General features: G+C 47.6%; 1 protein-coding gene across 1 annotated transcript; it reads right to left on the bottom strand.

Annotated features, from left to right (window-relative positions):
* Window positions 1–31: 31 nt before the first annotated feature.
* UBD (ubiquitin D) lies at window positions 32–23233 on the bottom strand. The gene is given in 7 exon segments (XM_043592832.1): window positions 32–49; window positions 142–251; window positions 1490–1580; window positions 1582–1937; window positions 3141–3180; window positions 22718–22785; window positions 23176–23233. Coding segments are annotated over 7 exon segments (741 nt in total).
* Between the last annotated feature and the right edge of the window lie 163 nt (window positions 23234–23396).

Raw genomic sequence — 23396 nt, 5'->3', positions numbered from 1 at the left:
GGGGCAGTCCCTCCATCCTCGTTTTCACGGTTCAGGCAGGGGAGAGTGGCTTCGGGCGGAGGCAGAGAGAAGGCAGGATTGGGGGAGGACATTCCCCATCCTCGGGGCACTGTGACAGCCCTTGCCAGGGTCAGGTATCACCGGACGGGTCACGTCCACCCGCTCCCACTCGGACGGCACACCATGAAAAGACCCCACGCTGTCTGGCGTCAGGGAGGCCCCCAAATTGACCGGGAAATCGTAGACTCTACCTGCAGGAGACCCCGTCCGAAAACAGGATCCCCGGTTGCCCATCTTGGGAAACCAGACCAACCTAATGCCCACCAGGAGCATTGGACCCCTAAGTGTACCGAGCAGCGGGACAGGGGGACAGGGAGTGAGTGAGCGGGGGAGGTGGAGGAAGCCCCCCCTCCCCCCCCCCCCCCCCCCGCGCTCCCCGGAGAGGGCCAGGCCCCAGTGACGGTGACGGTGATGGAGGCAGACCACACCTTCCAGAAACCCCTGCCCCAAGGACCTCCCACTGGAGACACAAAACCTCTGGGTCCTGGGGAAAATATTTTCCCATGCTCACCATCTTCCCCAGAAATGAGAACAGTTTGGTTACCGAACGTAAAGAGTAAGAAGGGACACAGTGCCAGGTGACATTTCATACCAAACAGCTTTAAATAGGGACACAGGATATACTTTAATTTGAATTTCTAAATTCTTTATTAACAAGATTGTAATCACATCAGAGTACTTCATTTATGATGAATCATTTCAGTGTTGTCTGTAAGTAGAAATTCAGTTTGGTTCAGCATATGGTGTGATATTACAGATGAAACATATCGATGGAAACACAGAAATTAGTAGAACATGGATCCCAATCTAAAACTTACACTAACTTGCTGGACAAAAGAGGAAACAGCAGTGTCTCTATAAATCGGAGGGGGCCAGGGAAAGATTCAATTGCAAACTGGCTTTGATGCTGTCTCTACAGTGCCTTAAAGATTTATGTTCTGCTGGAGTCACATGCACAATCTTGCCACCTAATCAATTATGTGAGATCCAGGAAGGTGGGACTTAGAAAGCAGAGTTTTTCTGCAGCCCTTCCTCCCCACTTAACCCCACATCTTCTCTATCTTTCCCATTAATTTGGGGAAATCATCAAAGGATGTGGGTGGTGAGTAAGGGCTAGCAGTAGCTCTTCTGCTCCTGGATCACCCACCCATGATGCGGTCACCCCCCCCCCCCACCAGATACAGTGGGTCGTCATGAGGAGTAAACTGCCCCTTTTTTTCAATTTTTTTTTAACATTTTAATTTATTTTTGAGACAGAGAGAAAGCATGAACAGGGGAGGGTCAGAGAAAGAGGGAGACACAGAATCCGAAACAGGCTCCAGGCTCCGAGCTGTCAGCACAGAGCCCGACACGGGGCTCGAACCCACGGACCGCGAGATCATGACCTGAGCTGAAGTCAGACGCTTAACCGACTGAGCCACCCAGGCACCCCTAAACTGTCTTTTGATGCCATATTCCCCCATGGTCTTCCCGTCTTCCAGCTTCTTGCCATTGCAAACCACAGTCTGTTTCTCAGGCAGGCACTACAGCCATCTTGCTCTCAATCATCTGTCTCACCTGGGCCACCGAACTGGACCTTCGCACCTGGAGGAGGTGCCTCTGCCCCTCATCACCAATCTCCACCAGAAACAGGTGGCACTCGTCACTGGGCTTCACCACCTTTAGAATGAGGTGGATGGTCGTCTGCCTGTCGATGCCATAAGATGACAGCTTTCTCTGGGGCTTGAGAGTCTTGGATCCCAGCAGAAGGACCTGGTCCTGCACAGGAACGTTGGTCTGAGCCCAGACATATTCAGTGATCTTCTTCACTCTGTTGTCCCAGTTAGCAGTGAGGGTCATTGATGCCCATTCCTCAGAACAGACCTCCACCTGGACAATGAAAGCCAAGCGACCCGGCATCAAGGTGCCTGGAATACCTGCAGCCTTTGCACCACTTGTCCCCTCTCTGACCCACCAGGGTGGCCCTCCAGCTCCTTCACAACAAGCTGTGGCCCTCCCTGTCTTGGAACTTCTTGTTTGGAATTTCCAGCTTAGAACCCAAGAAAATCAATCGTATTCCTTTATAGCCATACCTCTTCTTCATCCCAATGTCATTGATGGTTTCCCACATTACTTGCCTCCCTCCTATCCATGTAGTTTGTCAAAGGTCAGAACTAAATACAATTACAAAGCATCCAAAGATATATACCAGACTCTAAAAACAACTCCCAAGAGAATTCCCAAGACTTGGTGGCCTCAGGGGTTACTCCCAGCACTGCCCTCCAGGACTACCTTACAAGGAAACCCTGGCTAGGATGCCTATTCTCTGTACAATTGTTTCATTTTTTAAATGTCCCATGGCCTCATAATAATAACTCAGTGTGTTATGTGCCTTGTTCACCTGTATTTCCTGTGTTTTTATATATGCCTGTTGTAGAATACGATCTCCTCCTGTAATTAGGGCCTCACTCACAGGAGGTAGGGCCAGGTCTGAGTCCTACTTGAATAATCTAAAACTGGGCAAGCTTACCCTGTGTCATTATCAGCAAGCCTGGGAGGCCCTCCCTCCTGCTCCACTCAAACTCATCTTCCCAGTCTGGATGCCACAGACATTTCTTCACTGGACTGGGGCCCCTCCGTGCCAAGCTCTTATCCTAGCTCTCTTCACGGTGCACATACTCTTTACAAGATAATGTATCAGGTCTTTAACAGCTGGGGATAAATGAGTTTTGTGAACCGCTCTTCTGGGAGGAGAAGGAAGTTTAAGAGCCCAGGACCCCTAAACACAACAAGAGTCAAAGGGCTTGCATGGTTTCAAATCTTGGCAGCCCCGTTGAGCACAAGGCCCACTCATACCTCCCACCACCCTCCCCTAAGCAGCCTGTCAGATCTGACACAGAAGAGAACCCAGGAGTCAAGTGAACCTCTTCTATTTCCAGAATCTTCCTTCACCTCTGTAGATATCGGTGCCTGGTGCATCCCTGCAAGATGGCTTCCCAGCTCCTCCCAGCTCCATCCCTCCTGCACTCCTGAGCCCCCTCCCGCCCCATCTCTCCCCAACCCCACCATCAAGCCCCAACTCATACAGAGGCAGGAAGCACCAGATGCCATGTCTGCAGTCAAGGGACCAGAAGCAGGAGGCTGAGGAAAAAGAGCCTTGTGTCCAGCTTATATGCATAGGCTGGGTTGGAAATCTGCTGCCTGAACCACTGTGTCTGTACCCTTTGTTCTCAAATGATCTCATGAATTTTCTTTCACTTTTGCTACAGTGGAGTCGGTAAACAAAGAATACTGTCTGATCAAGCACTTTGTTGTCTGCCAAAGCATCTACCCTCCTGTTCCAAACACAGGATGGTCCTTCTCTGTTGAGAATTCTCCCTGCTTCACAACCACACCCCTGGTCCTGACCTCTGGACCCGGAAAGGCTGGCCAGGGTCGGTGAGGAGTGATGTGACCAGAGCAGCCTGTTCACACCAGCCTGGCAGACGGAACCAGGTCTCCAGAAGACACAGGATGAGTCTCCTGCATGGATGGAAGACAAGGCTGCAGTCCCAGGGCGCCACCTGCTACGTGCGCTCCACCAGGTGCATTCGCCTCCTCAGATGTTTGTTTTCCAGCCTTAACATGAGACGATTGGACAGAATTTCTAAGTTCTTCCAGGCTCAGAAAACTGTTCATAAAATGTTCTTCACAAAGAACTTTAGGTTCCTGGGTCGTGAGCTCTCTAACCTTCTTCCTATTCTGCCCCAGAACCTGCAAGCCAAATCCAGTACTTAAAACAATCCTAGACCAACAATCAAGTGCTGAGCCCACCTTCCACACACCAGAACACCGCACATCCGCTGTCACATCACAGCACTGTTTCCCCACCTTTCTGCTGGACATTACCTACTCCCTATGCGCTGTGACCTCCCAGAATCTCCCAGGAAGCTGTTGCTTCCTCCCTGGCTCTGCAGGGAGGATTTGGATTGAGACAAAGAGGGCGTGCACAGGCTGTGTGCCCTTAGGGAATTGACTTGACTACTCTGATCCTCCTAACATCCCAAAGGAACCACTACCCTCTCCCAAACTCAGGACAGTGCCACAAAAGCCGTTCTCAAAACACCATTTATTAAAAGTACTCCCAATGTTTTCCAAATAAAAATTCCCTAAATATGTCAAGTTATCATCTTTTTTGCTGTACTTTTAGTGGCCATTCACTCACGGAGAGATGCGAAATGGTCCCATTTTACCGCAGGAGTCTCCAACCTGCAGAACTTGGATTTACAGAAGCGCCTGTGTAGGGTCATGGGATCCAAGACCAACCAAATATTTTTAAAAACTCAACGTAAACCATGTTGTTCTCCTTGAAGCTCTTACTGGTCAATAAAATTGGAGGGGGACTGAGACCATCCGCCTGCAGGGCTGCACCTGCATCCGGCGTCCAATAGGATCCGGGCATCCTGAAGCGTCATCAGTAGCCGAGCAGAAAACACCGGATCAGGTTGCGGGAGGCTGGAGCCAGCGCTGCAAGAAGAGGTTAGAAGCCGGGAAGCCATCTCCGTCGTGTTTGCGCAAAGCATCTGAGCCCCTCCCCTCCTCCCACCTTGGCCTCGGACCGGACCCCTGGTCTGAGTCCCTCCCCTCCTCCCACCTTGGCCTCCAGACCGGACCCCTAGTCTGAGCCCACCCCTCCTCCCACCTTGGCCTCGGGACCGGACCCCTCGTCTGAGCCCCTCCGCTCCTCACACCTGGACCTCACACCCGGACAGAGATCAGGTGTTGAAAGCTGCTTACCATTCGCCGCTTCTCATGCTTCCCTCTCAGCCCTTCCCGCCTGGGCAGGCTACACCATGTTGGGGCCCATGTCTCCTTTCTCGGAAAAGCTCCTGCAGGGGCGCCCAGGACGAGGTTTCTTGGGAACAGAGTCTGTCGAGCCGCGGACCTGCCGGTCTAGCTGCGCCCGTGCACCGTCCGCGTTCCCTGCAGATGCCCCGACACCAGGTCAGGGAGCATGCCTTTCCTTCTGGCCCGCCCCTGGGCCTCAGGGATTTACACAGATCAACCTGTGCGCAGCACCTCCTCCAGGAAGCCCTCTCTAACTCCCTTCCTATGCTGGGCCATGGGCCCATCCTCTATCCAGGCATACGCCTTCCTTGAGCCCCTCGGAACAAGCTTCTCCAGCAATAAGACCACCTGCTTACTTGTCTGTCACCCCCACTAAACAGTAGGAATCTTGGGGACCATGACTGTGTCTTGACTGACCTGTATCTTCAGCACTTCGTGGGCATCTGTCTGGTGCAGTAAATACTTGATATTTACCAATGGCACGAGGACTTACGAGATTTCAGGAACTCCAGGAGACATTTGTAAATGCACCTCATTCCCTGTTTCCACTTTCTATGGGGTAAATGTTGGTACCCCTCCAGCTCCATTGATAAGAAGGGAACTCACCCACAGTCTTACTAGTAGCTGCTGGCAAGCAAGACTGGAGATGCAAATCTCTACTGCCTTCCTTCCAATCTTCTCCCAGAACAAAGGAAAGGGGGAGTGCGCGGTGTGCGTGCCCTGGCATTACAGGAAGGGCACAAGTCAGGGAAGGAACAGGGCAGAGAAGGAGGCTGGTGAAGAATGAGCTGGAGCTCGGGTCTGTATGCAGATGGAGCATCCTGTGTGGTGGGCCCTGCCTGGACCTCCGGGCAGCGGTCAGCAGAGAGCCTGCGAGAGCAGACGTGGAGCCTGGAGGAGGACAGCCCCCCACCCGAACACTGGTGGTGGGGGTGGGGATAGTTTACAGGGGTTGCTGTCACACCCGCTTCAGCCATAGGGGAGTCACCCAGGGGAGCTGGGGATTAGCAGCTCGGAGCCACTGCAAGGGCAAGCCTGGGATTTCCCTAAGAAAAACTGATTCAGGGGATTCCCTACCCAGACAGGGTTGGATTCTAGGAATCCAAAGAACAAACCTGGACTCTGATCTCTCTCCACATAGTTCCCTTCCATGCCACGGCCCGGGCTGTGCCCTGTGCCCTTCTGCTGGCCACAGGGAGGATTTCTTCCCAGGAGCTGACCTTGTCCTTGCTTCCTAGCACAGTAGAAATCTGAAGCTTTTTCCCTCTGTCATAGTAATTTTTTTTAGACTCAGAAAGATTCCTTTTCATTTGCCCTTTGTCATAGATTCTGGGTCTGGAGTTCTCTCTTGCCCAGCAAGAAAGCGGTAGGCAGGGTTGAAATGCGAGAGAGGCTCCTGTCCTGGAGGAGACAAGAGCCCCAAGTCAGGGTCCTTGCTCCATTTTTGTCAGGATCAGGCTTACAAGCATGATGGGCTGATGGGTGTGCACAGAGAGACAATGAAACCGTGAACATTTACTCATGGGCGTGGGGGAAAGGGCATTTTGAAGATATATGTGTTAGGGGTTTGAGTCAACACAAAACAAAATTCTGGTGGCACCACCTCTGTTTACCTAAACTGACCTGGGGACAAGAAAGACAGAGCAAGCTACCTCAGGGTCAACAAGGCACCTTTCTCTTTCTAATTAGCTCCATTCTGGGCAACTTCACCCCATAGCAGTCTGAAGTCCTGTTTTTCCTGTTTACCTAATTTGGTCCTTCCTTCCTGTGAAAGCAGCTTTCTGCTATTGGACTAAATTGGAATACCTAATCTCGTTTACCTAATCTTGTATATTTTCATCCTGAGATTTCCTATTCCTACACCTTTGTATAGGGGCTTTTGCCCCGTTTACCTAATTTTGTTTACCAAATCTTGTTTACCCAAACTTGGGTGTGTTCATCCTATGGCTTTCTAATTCTTTATGCCTTGTTAACCCATTGGTGCAAGCTCGGGGAATTCCTAAACTTATTCCCCACAGCCCTTCAAACAGATTCAGAAAAGCAGCCAAGGTAAAATGTCATGCGACAGAGGTCTTACCAGCTCATAAAACGAAGGTGTCAGACACATACACGTACAACCGGTACAACCAGCCAGTGTGACTCCCTCAAAAACCAGGCAGTCGGTGCCGGTGCCGGGCGGGTCACTAGGCAGGTCACTGCCATCAGGGCAGAGGCCCCTCCTGTGTGTTTTCTGGTGTCCCAGGGGGCATGTGGAAAATGGCTCAGAGAGCTAGAATACCACTTCAGAAATGCCAACCAAACTCCATCACAAAGTTCCTGAGAATTTTCATTTATTTATGATTGGAAAAACAATTCATCCACTCTCATGAAGGACAATGTGGAAATACTTACAAATGTAAGTCTTTATTTCTGGATTTTTCCATCATAGTCCATTGATTTGAATGTCTCCCTTTATGTCACTACTACACTGTCTTTATTACTCAAGCTTCATAATAAGTTTAAAATCAAAGTATAATTTTGCCACCTTTTTATTTTTTACAAAGTGTTTTTGGCTATTCTTAGTCCTTTGTGTTATGCCCAGAATTCGTGATCCCCAAAGACCACTAGGGAGCCGAGTCCGATGCAAAAGCAAAGAGCCTTTATTTGAGCTAGCTCGAGCTCAATCCCCTACCTGCACCGACGACACAGCGGTGAGATACCAGGGAAAGAGAGCGAGTTTTTCAAAAGGACAAAGGTTTTATTGAGGCCTGGGGGCAGTTGGTGAGGTAATGGCTATGGCCTCAGCCGATTGGCTGGGGAGGGGTCCTGGGGAAGGGTCCGGCAGGTGAGGGAGGGTTTACTCAAGGGGAGGAGGTGTGGTCAAGGTGAAGGACACAGAACAAGATGGAGTCGGCTGGCGTAGGCCCGCCCTTTCATTCCCCCCTTGTCATGTAGCTTACGGACCCAATCATGGGACCGGCTGCATTTATGGTGACAAGGAGAACAGAGTCTGGAGGTTTACGCAAAGTTCTGGGAACCAAGTGTCCCTGGGGTGGCTCTGGGAGGTCTGATTAAGTATTGTGCCCGAGCTGGTGTCTATGATCTGCCAGGTGATGTTTTGGGGGGCGTGGGGACTCCCGGCAGCATGAGCAATGACAAGCAGAGTTAACAGAGTTACCAATATTAGGTAGGTCGAATGCGCTGTAGCTTGAGCTTGAGCGGGTTGTGTTGGTCCCGACTGATGGCCCATCGCGTGACGAAGTCCTTCCGGATCGAGGAGGGGTCCGCTGGCTGAGCGTGGGTGTGATGGACCCAGGTCGCAATGCCGTCTACCTTGAGAGCGGTGGGGGTTGTCAACACCACGATGTAGGGTCCCTTCCAGCGCGGCTCGAGAGTCTCTCGGTGGTGCCTCTTGACATAGACCCAGTCTCCCCGCCTGTACTGATGAGGTGTCGGGATCCGGCCAGCCTCGTAGATGGCACGGAGGCGCGGCCAAATGTCCTCGTGCGCCCTCTGGAGCCCGCTCAAGGAAAGAAAAAGTTCTTGATCTTTAAACTCAGCAATAAGTTCAGCTAGAAGGCTGGGAATAACAGGGGGTGGCCTGCCAAACATGATCTCCTAGGGAATAAAACCCAGAGTGTAAGGAGTGTTTCTAACCCGGTAAAGGGCGTACGGTAGGAGAGTCACCCAGTCCCCGCCAGTCTCCATGGTTAATTTGGTAAGGGTCTCTTTTAGGGTTCTATTCATTCTTTCTACCTGTCCTGAGCTCTGGGGCCTATAAGCACAATGTAATTTCCAATTTGCCCCCACCGCCTTGGCTACTGCCTGTGTTACCTGCGAGATAAAAGCTGGTCCATTGTCTGATCCTACCAGGGCAGGAAAACCATACCTGGGTAAGATGTCTTCTAGTAGCTTCTTAGCCACCGTCTGAGCCGTTTCATGCTTGGTTGGGTATGCCTCCACCCAGCCAGAGAAGGTGTCTGTAAATACTAAAAGATATTTAAAACCATACTTTCCTGGTTTGACTTCAGTGAAGTCGACTTCCCATTGGGCTCCCGGTCTGGTGCCTCTGAGCCTGGTTCCTTTTTTATTTGATGTGGCCCTCGCGTTGGTGAGTTGGCAGGTCTTGCAGGCAGATACAACTTGCTCTATTTTGGTGTCCTGTTGGTGAATCTTAATTCCGGCATGTCGGATTAAGTCTTTTAATTTTCGGGCCCCCATGTGAGTAGACCGATGAATGTGCTCTAATATTGAGACTCCGAGCTGATCTGGCAACACGAGTTCCTTGTTAGGTGTATACCACCATCCCTTTATCTCCTGGGCCATGGGGAGTTTCTTGATCCGCTTTAACTCCTCCTGGGAGTACTTGGGCTGGTCTGGTAAAACTGGGTCTCCCGGGTCTGGTAGTTGTATGGTCATGGTGGGGACTGGAGTAAGGGCTACTGCCTTGGCTGCCTGGTCAGCCTTTCGATTACCTCTAGCTACTGGGTTATCAGCTTTTTGGTGCCCTTGGCAGTGGATAATGGCCAGCTTTGCAGGAAGCCATAAGGCCGTAAGCAGGTCAAGTATCTCCTGCTTCTTTTTTATAGTCCGTCCTTCTGCCGTCAGTAACCCCCTCTCCTGATAAATTGCCCCATGAATATGAGCTGTGGCAAATGCATAATGGCTGTCTGTGTAGATGTTGAGCCATTTTCCAGCTCCCAGCATCAGCGCCTTGGTGAGGGCTATGAGCTCTGCTCGCTGGGCTAACGTTCCGGAGGGTAGAGCCTCCGCCCATACGGTGTCGGTTTCGGTGACCACCGCTGCACCCGCATACCTGTGTCCGTCTCACACAAAGCTGCTGCCATCAGTGAACCAAGTAGCCTCAGCATCGGGGAGGGGCTGGTTGGTCAGGTCCGTCCGGAATCCATGTACTTGTTCCAGGATTCCCGCACAGTCATGTAGTGGAGCACCTAGGTCAGGGTCGGGCAGCAGGGTTGCGGGATTGAGGGCTGCACTGGGGTGGAACCGCACCCGTGGAGGGTTGAGTAGGAGGCTCTGGTAATGAGTCATACGTGTGTTGCTCATCCATCTGTCAGGAGGCTGTTTCAGGACCGCTTCAATGGCGTGTGGGGTCGTGATCCAGATCTCCTGTCCTAGGGTCAGTTTGTCTGTATCCTTGACTAGGAGTGCTGTCGCCGCGATAATTCTTAGGCATGGCGGCCAGCCGACAGCCACTGGGTCTAGTTTCTTAGACAGGTAAGCCACTGGACGGTTCCAGGGGCCTAAGGCTTGAGTTAGAACTCCTTTTGCTATTCCCTTATGCTCGTCTACAAAGAGGTGGAAGGGCTTCGTAATGTCCGGTAGGCCCAGGGCTGGGGCACTTAGGAGGGCCCTTTTTAACTGATTAAAGGCAGTTTCTTCTTTTTCAGCCCATTTAAATGTTTTCCCCTCTTTGGTAGCTTCATATAGGGGCCTGGCGATCTCAGCAAAACCTGGAACCCAGAGGCGGCAGTAGCTGGCTGATCCTAGGAATTCCCTCACTTCTCTTCGGGAGGTGGGAGTAGGGATCTTTAGGACAGTTTCTTTTCTGGCTTCTGATAACCGCCGCTGTCCACCCTCCAGGATATATCCCAGGTAACTTACCCTCTCCCTGCATATCTGAGCCTTCTTCGCAGATGCGCGGTATCCTAAGGCCCCCAGGGTAGCCAGCAGGTCCTGGGTCCCTCGCTCACAGTCTTTGGCAGTGTCGGCAGCAATCAGGATGTCATCTACATACTGTAGAAGGGTGAGGCCAGGGTGCTCCCTTCTGTACTCACCCAGGTCCTCGTGTAGTGCCTCGTCGAAGATGGTGGGTGAATTTTTGAATCCCTGAGGTAGCCGTGTCCAGGTGAGTTGTCCACTGTAGCCCTCCTCCGGATCATGCCACTCGAAGGCGAACAAGGGTTGGCTCTGGGGTGCCAGCAGCAGACTGAAGAAGGCGTCCTTTAAATCTAGTACAGTATACCAGACCCTGGAGGGCGCTAAGGAGCTCAAGAGAGTATATGGGTTGGGAACAGTTGGGTGTATGTCCACGACCCTCTTATTTACTTCCCGGAGGTCTTGTACCAGTCGGTAGTCATTTGTGTGAGGCTTTTTGACCGGCAGTAAGGGGGTGTTCCAGGCAGACTGGCAAGGAACTAGTACCCCTAGGCTTTGTAGTCTCCGGATGTGTGGCTGGATCCCCTTCCAGGCCTCCTGAGACATGGGGTATTGTTTGATCCTTACCGGACTCTCTCCTGGCTTGAGCTCTACCAGGACTGGGGTCCTATGAGCGGCTAGTCCCATCCCCCGTCTCTGCCCAAACCGAGGGGAATTCTTGTAGCCATCTGTCTATATTATCCTCTCTCGGGAGCGCCTCCTGGTGGAGGAGGTATTCATCCTCCAGTTTCATGGTCAGGACCTGGATGGGGTGGCCCTTGCCATCGGTGACCTGAGGCCCCCCTTGTCTGAAAGTTATCTGAGCTCCAATCTTGGTCAGTAAGTCCCGTCCTAACAGCGGGTAGGGGCGTTCTGGTATTACCATAAAGGAGTGGGATACCCGGCCCGTTCCCAAATCTACTGTTCTTCGGGTAGTCCATGAATACTGGCTCATACCAGTTGCCCCTTGTACCCAGGACTTCTTGCTAGTTAGTTTTCCTTGTGGGGTGCGGAGGACCGAATGTTGTGCTCCGGTGTCGACAAGGAAGTCAATAGGGGTCCCCTCCACTTTAAGAGTTACCCTGGGTTCGGGGAGAGGGTCCGAACCCTGACTCCCCTAATCACTTAGTTCATCCAGCTCTAGGACTTTTACTCGATCAGTCTTGCTTCCCTTCCCGCCGGCCCTTTTCGGACAATCTCGGGCCCAATGCCCTATCTCCTTGCAGTATGCGCACTGATCCTTCTGCAGCCTCTGCTTCCCCCCCTTGGTGGTTCCTTTACCTTTTCTTGCGTCGTCTGCCAGCTGCCGGAGACAGCGGTCTCGTTCCTCGGGGAAGTCAGCAATGGTAGCTAGCAGTATTCTGGCCAGGTCTCGAGTCTGCTTACTGCTGGCAGCCGCCATGGCGTGAGACTGCTTGTCCTCAGGAGGCTCCCGGTTATTATATACCTTTTCGGCTACCACCAGTAAGTCCTGCAGACTTTTTTTCTCCTACTCTATCTATTTTCTGTAATTTTCTCCTAATGTCTACGGCCGATTGGTTTACAAAGGCCATGATAACAGCTGCCTTGCTTTCCGGAGCCTCTGGATCCATGGGGGTATAGGTACGGAATGCCTCCATGATCCTTTCTAAAAAGGCAGCCGGAGATTCATCTTTTCCCTGTTGTACATTTCCTACCTTGGCCAAATTGGTTGGCTTTCTAGCAGCCATTCGGAGACCCCCCATTAGAGTCTGGCGGTAGACCCGGAGCCTCTCCTTACCTTCTGCCATGTTGAAATCCCACTGGGGCCGAGTTAAGGGGAAGGAGGCATCTATCTGAGCCTGGTTGGTGGTGGGATTCCCATTTGCGCCCGGAACTAGTTTTCGGGCCCCATTGAGGATTCTTTCTCTTTCTTCAGTCGTGAACAGGACCTGCAAAAGCTGCTGGCAATCGTCCCACGTGGGCTGATGGGTAAAAAGAACAGAGTCTAATAAATCAATAAGCCCTGCCGGTTTCTCAGAAAACTTAGGATTCTGAGCTTTCCAATTGTAGAGGTCACTAGTGGCGAAAGGCCAATAGTGATGGGGCTGATTCCCCTCCGCGTCTGGGAGTCCGGTGGCTCGCAGGGGCAGAATAGTGGAGTCGGTGGTGGAGGCGGATTGCTCCCTCTGAGCCCTTTGTCTGGTAAAGGGCGGGCTTCCCCCTGGAGCGTTTCCGCCTCCCGCTCTTGGAACAGCGTCTGCCTCCCCCGGAGGGGGAGGATGGTGTTCTTCTGGCATCCTAGAGGGGTTATACGGGGGAGGAAAAATTAATTCTTCTTCAGTACCCCCCTGCAGGACAGGGTAGAGGGGTGCTGAAGGCTGGGTAAGACGTTTCCTCTTCTCTGTCTCCTGCAAAGCAAGAATAGGTTTTGGCTCCAGAGGGAGCAGGGTTAGGAAGGGCTTAAGCCAAGAGGGTGGGTAGAGGCGTAGTCTGAGTCTGTCCCATAACTTCCGTCCAGTAAGTCCACAGAGCAAAACAGAGAAACACAAAAACAGACAGAGGGCCCCTAGAAAGTCTTCCAACTCCATGGAAGCAAAACGGAAAGCTAGCTTTTGAGGGGATTCCATGTCCCTCCAAAACCGATGAGGGGATTCCACGTCCCTCCAAAGACGATGGCCTCACGCTGACCAGCAGGAGCGACCCGCCTCGTCTCAGACCTTTGAGGGGATTCCACGTCCCTCCGAAACAGATGAGGGGATTCCACGTCCCTCCAGAAGGGAGAATAGGAACATCTTCCGAAACTCCCGGCCCGTGGTCCTCCAGTGCGTCCACTTAGACCGCGTCGGGCACTACCAGAATTCCAGAAATGAGCTCACACAGAAAAGACAGAACAAACAGACACTAACCGTGGCCAGTCAGGCTCTCTGGGTCGGGGGTCCCTTGGGGGTCTTGGGGATCCTGGGCCGAGCCCCCAAATGTTATGCCCAGAATTCGTGATCCCCAAAGACCACTAGGGAGCCGAGTCCGATGCAAAAGCAAAGAGCCTTTATTCGAGCTAGCTCGAGCTCAATCCCCTACCTGCACCGACGACACAGCGGTGAGATACCAGGGAAAGAGAGCGAGTTTCAAAAGGACAAAGGTTTTATTGGGGCCTGGGGGCAGTTGGTGAGGTAATGGCTATGGCCTCAGCTGATTGGCTGGGGAGGGGTCCTGGGGAAGGGTCCGGCAGGTGAGGGAGGGTTTACTCAAGGGGAGGAGGTGTGGTCAAGGTGAAGGACACAGAACAAGATGGAGTCGAGGGGAGGAGGTGTGGTCAAGGTGAAGGACACAGAACAAGATGGAGTCGGCTGGCGTAGGCCCGCCCTTTCACTTTGTATTCTAACTTTTAAGATCAGCCTGTCAGTTTCAAAGGAAAGAAAGAAAGAAAGAAGAAAGAAAGAAAGAAAGAAAGAAAGAAAGAAAGAAAGAAAGAAAAGAAAGAAAGAAAAGAATCCTGCTTTTTAAATAGGTATTGTATCCATAGAGAAATTTGAGGAGAATATCCACTTTTACATTTTCTTCTAGAATTTTTTTTAATTTTCTTATTTATTTTAAAATTTACATCCAAATTAGTTAGCATAGAGTGCTACAATGATTTCAGGAGTAGATTCCTTAGTGCCCCTTACCCATTTAGCCCACCCCCCTTCCCACAACCCCTCCAGTAACCCTCAGTTTGTTCTCCATGTTTATGAGTCTCTTCTGTTTGGTCCCCCTCCCTGTTTTTATATTATTTTTATTTCCCTTCCCTTATGTTCATCTGTTTTGTCCCGTGAAGTCCTTAAATGAGTGATGTTATATGATATTTGTCTTTCTCTGACTAATTTCATTTAGCATAATACCCTCCAGTTCAATCCACGTACTTGCAAATAGCAAGATTTCATTCTTTTTGATTGCCGAGTAATACTCCATTGTGTGTATGTATATATATATATATATATACACACACACACATATATACATATATATGTGTATATGTATATGTGTGTGTGTGTGTATATATAGATATATATACATATATACATATACACACATATATATGTATATATACCACATCTTCTTTATCCATTCATCCATTGATGGACATTTGGGCTCCTCCCATACTTTGGCTATTGTCAATAGTGCTGCTATAAACATTGGGGTGCATGTGTCCCTTTGAAACAGCACACCTGTATCCCTTGGATAAATACCTAATAGTGTAATGCTAGGTCATAGAGTAGTTCTATTTTTAGTTTTTTGAGGAACCTCCATACTGTTTTCCAGAGTGGCTACACCAGCTTGCATTCCCACCAGCAGTGCAAAAGATATCTTCTTTCTTTGCATCCTCGTCAACATCTGTCCTTGCCCGAGTTGTTCATGTTAGCCATTCTGACAGGTGTGAGGTGGTATCTCATTGCGGTTTTGATTTGTATTTCTCTGATGATGAGTGAAGTTGAGCAGTTTTTGATGTGTCAGTTGGCCATCTGGATGTCTTCTTTGGAGAAGTGTCTATTCATGTCTTCTGCCCATTTCTTCACTGGATTATTTGTTTTTTGGCTGTTGAGTTTGAGAAGCTCTTTATAGATTTTGGCTACTAACCCTTTATCTGATATATCATTTACAAATATCTTCTCCCACTCTGTCAGTTGCCTTTTAGTTCTGCTGATTGTTTCCTTCGCTGTGCAGAAGCTTTTATTTTGATGAGGTTCCAGTAGTTCATTTTTGCTTTTGTTTCCATTGCCTCCAGAGATGTGTTGAGTGAGAAGTTGCTGCGGCCAAGATCAAAGAGGTTTTTGTCTATTTTCTCCTCGAGGATTTTGATGGCTTCCCATCTTACATTGAGGTCTTTCATCCATTTTGAGTTTATTTTTGTGTATGGTGTAAGAAAGTGGTCCAGATTCATTCTTCTGCATGTCGCTGTCCAGTTGTCACAGCACCATCTCCTGAAGACACTGTCTTTATTCCACTGGATATCTTTTCCTGCTTTGTCAAAAATTCATTGCTCATATAATTGTGGGTCCTTTTCTGGGTTCTCGATTCTGTTACATTGATTGAGTGTCTGTTCTTGTGCCAGTACCATACTGTCTTGACGATTGCAGCTTTGTAATACATCTTGACATCCAGGATTGTGATGCCTCCTGCTCTTGTTTTCTTTTTCAAGATCGCTTTGGCTATTCGGGGTCTTTTCTGGTTCCACACAAATTTGAGGATTATTTGTTCTAGCTCTGTGAAGAATGCTGGTGTTCTTTTGATGGGGATTGCATTCAATATGTAGATTTCTTTGGGTAGTATCGACATTTTAACAATATTTGTTCTTCCTATCCAGGAGCATGGAATCTTTTCCCATTTTTTGGTGTCAATTCAGTTTCTTCCATACATTTTCTACTGTTTTCAGTGTATAGATCTTTCACCTCTTGGTTAGATTTATTCCTAGGTTTTTGGAGCAATTGTAAATAGCATCAATTCCTCGATCTCTCTGTTGCTTCATTGACATTGTATAGGAATGCAGCCGATTTCTGTGCATTGATTTTATATCCTGCAATTTTGCTGAATCCATGAATCAGTTCTAGCAGTTTTTTGGTGGAATCTTTATGGTTTTCCATATAGAGTATCATGTCATCTGCGAAGAGTGAGAATTTGACTTCCTCCTGGTCGATTTGGGTGCCTTTTATTTCCTTGTGTTGTCTGATTGCAGAGGCTAAGACTTCCAATACTATGTTGAATAACAGTGGTGAGAGTGGACATCCCTGTCTCATTCCTGACCTTAGGGGGAAAGGTCTCAATTTTTCCCCATTGAGGATGATATTAGCATTGGGTCATTCATATATGGCTTTTATGATCTCGAGGTATGCTCCTTCTATCCCAACTTTCTTCAGGGTTTTTATCAAGAAAGGATGCTGTATTTTGTCAAATGCTTTCTCTGCATCTATTGAGAGGATCATATGGTTCTTGTCCTTTTTTTATTGATGAGATGAATCACATTAATTATTTTGTGGATATTGAACCAGCCCTGCATCCCAGGTATAAATCCCACTTGGTTATGGTGAATAATTTTTTTAATGTATTGTTGGATCTGGTTGGCTAATATCTTGTTGAAGATTTTTGCATCCATGTTCATCAGGGAAATTGGTCTATAGTTCTCCTTTTTAGTGGGGTCTCTGGTTTTGGAATCAAGGTAATGCTGGCTTCATAGAAAGAGTTTGGAAGTTTTCCTTCCATTTCTATTTTTTGGAACACCTTCAAGAGAATGAGTGTTAACTCTTCCTTAAATGTTTGGTAGAATTCCCCTGGAAAGCCATCTGGCCCTGGACTCTTGTTTTTTGGCAGAGTTTTTATTACTAATTCGATTTCCTTACTGGTTATGGGTCTGTTCAAATTTTCTATTTCTTTCTGTTTCAGTTTTGGTAGTGTACATGTTTCTAGGAATTTGTCCATTTCTTCCAGATTGTCTATATTATTGGCATACAGTTGCTCATAATATTCTCTTATTACTGTTTTTATTTCTGCTGTGTTGGTTGTGATCTTTCCTTTTCAGTCTTGATTTTATTTATTTGGGTCCTTTCCTTTTTCTTCTTGATCAAACTGGCTAGTGGCTTATCAATTTTGTTAATTCTTTCAAAGAACCAGCTTCTGGTTTCATTGATCTGTTCTATTGGGTTTTTTTTTTTTTTTTGTTTTGATAGCATTAATTTCTGCTCTAATCTTTATTATTTCCTGTCTTCTGGTGGTTTTGGGTTTTATTTGCTGTTCTTTTTCCAGCTCCTTAAAGTGTAAGGTTAGGTTGTGTATATGAGATCTTTCTTCCTTCTTTAGGAAGGCCTGGATTGCTATATTCTTTCCTCTTATGACCGCCTTTGTTGTGTCCCAGAGGTTTTGGGTTGTGGTGTTATCATTTGCATTGACTTCTATATACTTTTTAATTTCCTCTCTAACTTCTTGGTTAGCCCATTCGTAGTAGGATGTTCTTCAATCTCCAAGTATTTGTTACCCTTCCAAATTTTTCTTGTGGTTAATTTCGAGTTTCATAGCGTTGTGGTCTGAAAATATGCATGGTATGATCTCAATCTTTTGTATTTACTTAGGGCTGATTTGTGTCCCACTACGTGGTCTATTCTGGAGAACGTTCCATGTACACTGGAGAAGAATGTATATTCTGCTGCTTTAGGATGAAATGTTCTGAATATATCTGTGAAGTCCATCTGGTCCAGTGTGTCATTCAAAGCCATTGTTTCCTTGTTGATTTTTTGATTAGATGATCTGTCCATTGCTGTGAGTGGGGTGTTGAAGTCTCCCACTATACTAGTATTTCTATCAATGAGTTCCTTAAGTTTGTGATTGACTTATACATTTGGGTGCTACCCCATTTGACACATAAATGTTTACAATTGTTAGGGATTTTGGGTGGATAGACCCCTTGATTATGATATAATGCCCTTATGCATCTCTTGATACAGTCTTTATTTTAAAGTCTAGATTGTCTGATATAAGTATGGCTACCCTGGCTTTCTTTTGTTGACCATTAGCATGATAGATGGTTCTCCATCCCCTTACCTTCAATCTGAAGGTGACTTTAGGTCTAAAGTGGGTCTCTTGTAAACAGCATATAGATGTATCTTGTTTCTTTTCCATTCTGTTACCCTATGTCTTTTGATTGAAGCATTGAGTCCATTGACGTTTAGAGTGAGTACTGAAAGATATGAATACATTGCCATTACGTTGCTTGTAGAGTTGGAGTTTCTGGTGGTGTTCTCTGGGCCTTTATAATCTTTGTTGCTTTTGGTATTTATTTATTTATTTTAATTTTTCATCTTTTCTCCCCTCTGAGAGTCCCCCTTAAAATCTTTCAGTGCTGGTTTAGTGATCACTAACTCCTTTAATTTTTGTTTGGGAAACTTTTTATCTCTCCTTCTATTCTGAATGACAGCCTTGCTGGATAAAGAATTCTTGGCTGCATATTTTTCTGATTCAACACATTGAATGTATCCTGCCACTCCTTTCTGGCCTGTCAAGTTTCTGTGGATAGGTCTGCTGCAAACCTGATCTGTCTTCCCTTGTAGGTTTCGGACTTTTTTTCCTTTGCTGCTTTCATGATTCTCTCCTTGCCTGAGTATTTTGTGAATTTGACTATGATATGCCTTGTTGATGGTCGGTTTTTGTTGAATCTAATGGGGGTCCTCTGTGCTTCCTGGATTTTGATGTCTGTGTCTTTTCCGGGACTAGAAAGCTTTCAGCTATGATTTGCTCACATAACCCTTCTACCCCTATTTCTCTCTCTTCCTCTTCTGGGACCCCTATGATTCTGATGTTTTCCCTTTTTAATGAGTCACTGATTTCTCTAATTCTCAACTCGTGCTCTTTTGCCTTAATCTCCCTCTTTTTTTTCTGCTTCATTAGTCTCCATAAGTTTGTCCTCTATATCACTGATTCTCTGTTCTGCCTCATCCATCCTTGCCACCACAGCATCCATCTGTGATTGCAGCTCATTTATAGCATTTTTTTATTTCATCCTGACTAGTTTTTACTTCTTCTATCTCCGCAGAAAGGGATTCTAATCTATTTTTGACTCCAGCTACTATTCTTATTATTGTGATTCTAAATTCTGGGTCAGACATCTTGCTTGTATTTGTGTTGGTTAAATTCCTGGCTGTCATTTCTTTGTGCTCTTTCTTTTAGGGTTAATTCCTTCGTTTTGTCATTTTGAAGGGAGAAAAGGAATTAATGTGGTAGAAAAATTAAAATTAAAAATTAAAAATTTAAACACACACACACAAAATCAAATAAATGATGCTAGGTCCTAGGTGTGTTTTGTTCTGTGTGTTGAAAGTGGTTTCATAAATTAGAGAAAAAAAGGGGGATAAAAGGGAAATCATTTGAGAATTTGAAAAAATGAATACACTGAAGTAGACTAAAAGTAAATGATGGGAGTAAAATAGAATTTGAAAAAAATTCGGTAAATGTAGAAAATATAGTAGAAAAAATCAGAATAATATTTTTAATAAAAATTAAAAATAAAAATAAAGTTTTCTTTTTCTGTATTCAAGAGAAAGAAAAGAAATGAAAAAGAGGGAAAAAGGAAATTGAAACTTTGAAAAAGTGAATACACTGTAGTAAAATAAAATAAAATGATGGAAGTAAAATATAATTTGAAAAAATTTCCATAAAAGTAAAAAATATAGTAAAAAAGTTAAGAAAAATATATTTAATAAAAATCAAAAATAAAATGAATTTTTTCTCTTTCTATATTCAAGAAAAAGAAAGAAGTAAAAAAAAAGAAAAACAAAGAAAATTGAATAGATGGACCTGCTAACAGATTGAAATACGACTGAAATTACTTATTTTTCCACCAGAAGTCAGACCGTGAACTGCTTTATAGCCCATAAACTAAGCAGGCAGTGAGACTTGTGTCCCTGAAGAGTGAGGTTGGCCCAGTTGGGCGGGGCTTAGTGTAATGGCTCTGTTCTCCACTAGATGGCACTGCTAGCCTACTGGGGTGGATTGTTGTGGTGCTCGTGGGTACGTATGCGCAGGAGCGGTGAAAATGGCGTCTCCCAGCTACCCAGTCTCTAGTATCAGAACTCTGTTCTTCCCAATCAGCAATTGTGCACCATCCTTTGTCATCCACTTTTGTCCACTACCCGCTTTTTCACTGTCAGTGACCAAGCCCCAGACAGTACTTCTCTCCCAAATTTTGTCTCAGATGCGGCTGTTTTTCCCAGCTCCTTACTTCTGAGGGACTATGGCTTTGACCCGTTCTGTGCTTCTGCAGAAGGATCCTCACTGAGCAATGGCCAGCAACACCCAGGCACGTTTGCTGGTCCCTGCTGCTGCCAGTGTCCTGAGACTGCAGCCAGGTGCCACCCCACCCCAGAAAAAGTTTGTGAGATAGTGTAGCAGCAGCCTTTCAGGGATTATGGAAAATCCCAACACACATCTGGCACCAGGCTTTACCCTTAACGACCTTGTTCCAGCACCAGCAAATGTGGCTGTTCTCTGGGGTCTGCTGGGCCCAGATTGCCTCACAGCCTCTACCAAATGTCTTTCCAGCAGTGGGGATTTGCCCTTCCCACCAGAGCACCTCCAGGTATCAAGCTGTGGAGTTGCAGACTCTGCGCCCCACCCTGTTTATAGAGTCTTAATGGAATTTAATCCCTCTCCTTTCTCCTTTCTCCCTTCTTAGTTTAGTCCCTGTGGCTGTTTCCAACTTTCCACTTTCTCTCCAGCTGCTTTTGGGGAGGGGTGCTTTTCCCATATTCTCCCCCCACCCCCACAATCTCTGACCTCTCTCCCAACGCAAAAGTGGCTCCCTGCCATCCAAGGCTTCTCTCTCCCCCAGTTTACCTCTCCGCGCTGCATATCTGGTGAGTTCTGTGGTTCAGGTTGTGCAATTGTGTTAATCCTCAGATCAGTTTTCTAGGTGTGCAGGATGGTTTAGTGTTGGTCTGGCTGTATTTCATGGATGCTAGACACACAAAAAATTTCCATGCTGTTCTGCCATCTTGGCTCCCCTCTCTTCTAGAATTTTAATAGTTTAGCAGTTAGGTCTGTGATCCCTTTTGAGTTAGTATTTTTGTGTGGTTTGAGGTAAGGAGGTCCGATCAAAATACTTTCTGTGTGTGTGTGTGGTATTAATATCTGATTGTCTCATGACAATTTTTAAAACTACTCTCTTGTCCTCATTTAATTGCCTTGGCTGCTTGCCTTTAAGACTTACAGAGAGCATCACGCTTTATAGTCCCTGGGTCTTGTTTTCCTCACCCAGTAGGTGTCTGGCATGTGATCATATTCTTGCTTGCTTTTGTAATCCTCCCGTGCTCATTGCTGGTGATATTCTACTAGTCACTTGTCTAGTTCTGTATGACAGAAAGGTATTTGGGTTGTTTGGCCCAGGACATGTTTTAGTGTTGGTAGCTGGGTCTGCGGCAGTGTGTGAACACCAATGAGCTACACACTCGTGGGTGCAGGATGGGATTGGGCTGGTGGCCATGCAGAAGTGAACCCAGTCTGACTCTCCTATTCCTGTGCCAGTTACCTACACACCCTGAAGCTTTGTACTTTCTTCTGTACATTGGGGATTTGACTTAGGATCCAGCTGTGCTATCATTAGCAAACACCTAAAAATATGTGGCTTTAAAACAGATGGAAGTATATTTCACTCCACATCAAAACCTGTAGGTAGAAGATTCAGAGTCAGTATGGTAGTTCTCTCCAAAAACACTCAGGGCTAGACTCCTTTGACCTCTACTGCTCTTAGGATATGGTTTACGTTTTTATGGTCTGACTGGTAGTTAGCAGCTCTCTTCACTGAGTGGCTGCATCATGAACTGAGGTCAGCTTTTCTCACTCCACCATTTGTCATAAGGTACACCTCCCTCCAAGGCAGATTAAAGGTGGTTACAAACTCCAGGACAATCCTCCCATGCAGGGGGTCTGTTTCCCCCACTCTCAAATCTATGTTTGTCTGTTTTAAGAGAACCAGCTGTCCTGCCCTGGTCTCTTACTGCCCCAAGTCACCATGTAAGAAGTTTGACAACCATATCTGAGGGACCATGGGAGAGGTCCTAAGATAACAGGTGGATGGAACAGGATCCAGAAGGATCCAGACAATTGTTGAACAAAGGGGCTAATCATGTGAGTAAAGCTGTCTTTGACTCTGGAGCAGTCCATCTACTGGTTGAACCCCTCTGGACTGTGGACCCAGGGTCCTAACAGAATTAATATTCCTGTCCCTCCCTCCATGGTAATTAGGGACTGGTTAGTGGTCTGTGGGCTGTGGGACCCAGGGTCCTAATGTAATTAATAAGCTCTTTCTCTCCATGGGATGGGAGTCACGCAATCTCTCGCTCCAGCACCATATCAACCCTTCTCCCTCCTGTGATGCAGAAACAGCTGACCTTCCCCAAGCCTCAGAGCAAAGGCTGGTGGCAAGGAGGGGCTCTGACCTGTGTGGCCTCACCTCCCTCTAGGGGTGTGACACGTGGCCCCTGCAGCCAGCCCACTTGGGTTCAGATGCCAGCTCTTGTGCTCACCAACTGCATTGTATGAGGCAAACGATGTAAACTTCCTCTGCTTCGGTTTCCTCCTGTTAAAGAGAGGGGCACGTAGGGTAGGAGGGTGATTACAGGCAAGCTGGTGAAGGTCTGGCCACCAGCTAGGTTGGGGGAGACAGAGCCTCCGTTTGAAGGGCTGGCCAATTTCTGTGGTGTAGACATTCCCGCCGTGGCTGGCCCACTCTTCTCACCAAATTCCCTGCACTGCACAGTCCAGCGCTGGCACACGACACGGGCCTGGTGGGAAGCTGTAGCAACCCTGCAAAGACCAGAGACCACCGTGCCTGAAGGTCCAGTACCCTTGGGGTCCACGTGAAGACACCGGTTAAGAGTTTGTCGTCACCGCAGCAGAGGGGAGTTTCAGTGCTCCTGAGGGTAAGTGGGAAGTGTGCTCTCCTGGGAGAGGGTAGTTTGGACACACCCTCAATAGCAGAGTCCAGATCCCACTGCGCTGGCACCTGTGGCCTAGTGACCTCAGCCAAGTTTCTTAACCTCTGAAACAATTTACTTCTTGGTAGAAGTGGAATAAGAGGATCTTCTTTGCAGGGTTTCTGTGAGAACTGGGTGGGTAGGCCGCTTGAGACACAAAGGAAGGACTGAGCACACGGCAGATATGGTAGCAAGTAGGAATCTCTGGGCTCTCACTCACTCCTCTCAATGGGCTCCCCAGCCCAGGCCCTGGCTCCCAGCGCAGTGCTCACATGCATGGGGCCAAAGAAATGAGGAAATGCAAAAACCACTGGATGAATGTGAGGGGAGAAGAGCCAGGAACAAAATGGTAGATGAGAGATAGTGGAGAAGACAAAGATTGGGGGAGGAAAGACAAGGTCCCTAAGGGAGAGGCCACCTAAAGAGATTCAGGAAGAAGAA

This window comes from Prionailurus bengalensis, chromosome B2, assembly GCF_016509475.1.
Source record: "Prionailurus bengalensis isolate Pbe53 chromosome B2, Fcat_Pben_1.1_paternal_pri, whole genome shotgun sequence".
NCBI classification, from domain to species: domain Eukaryota; kingdom Metazoa; phylum Chordata; class Mammalia; order Carnivora; family Felidae; genus Prionailurus; species Prionailurus bengalensis.
Note: the sequence above shows the minus strand (reverse complement) of the source record. Positions and strands in the feature narration are given on the sequence as shown.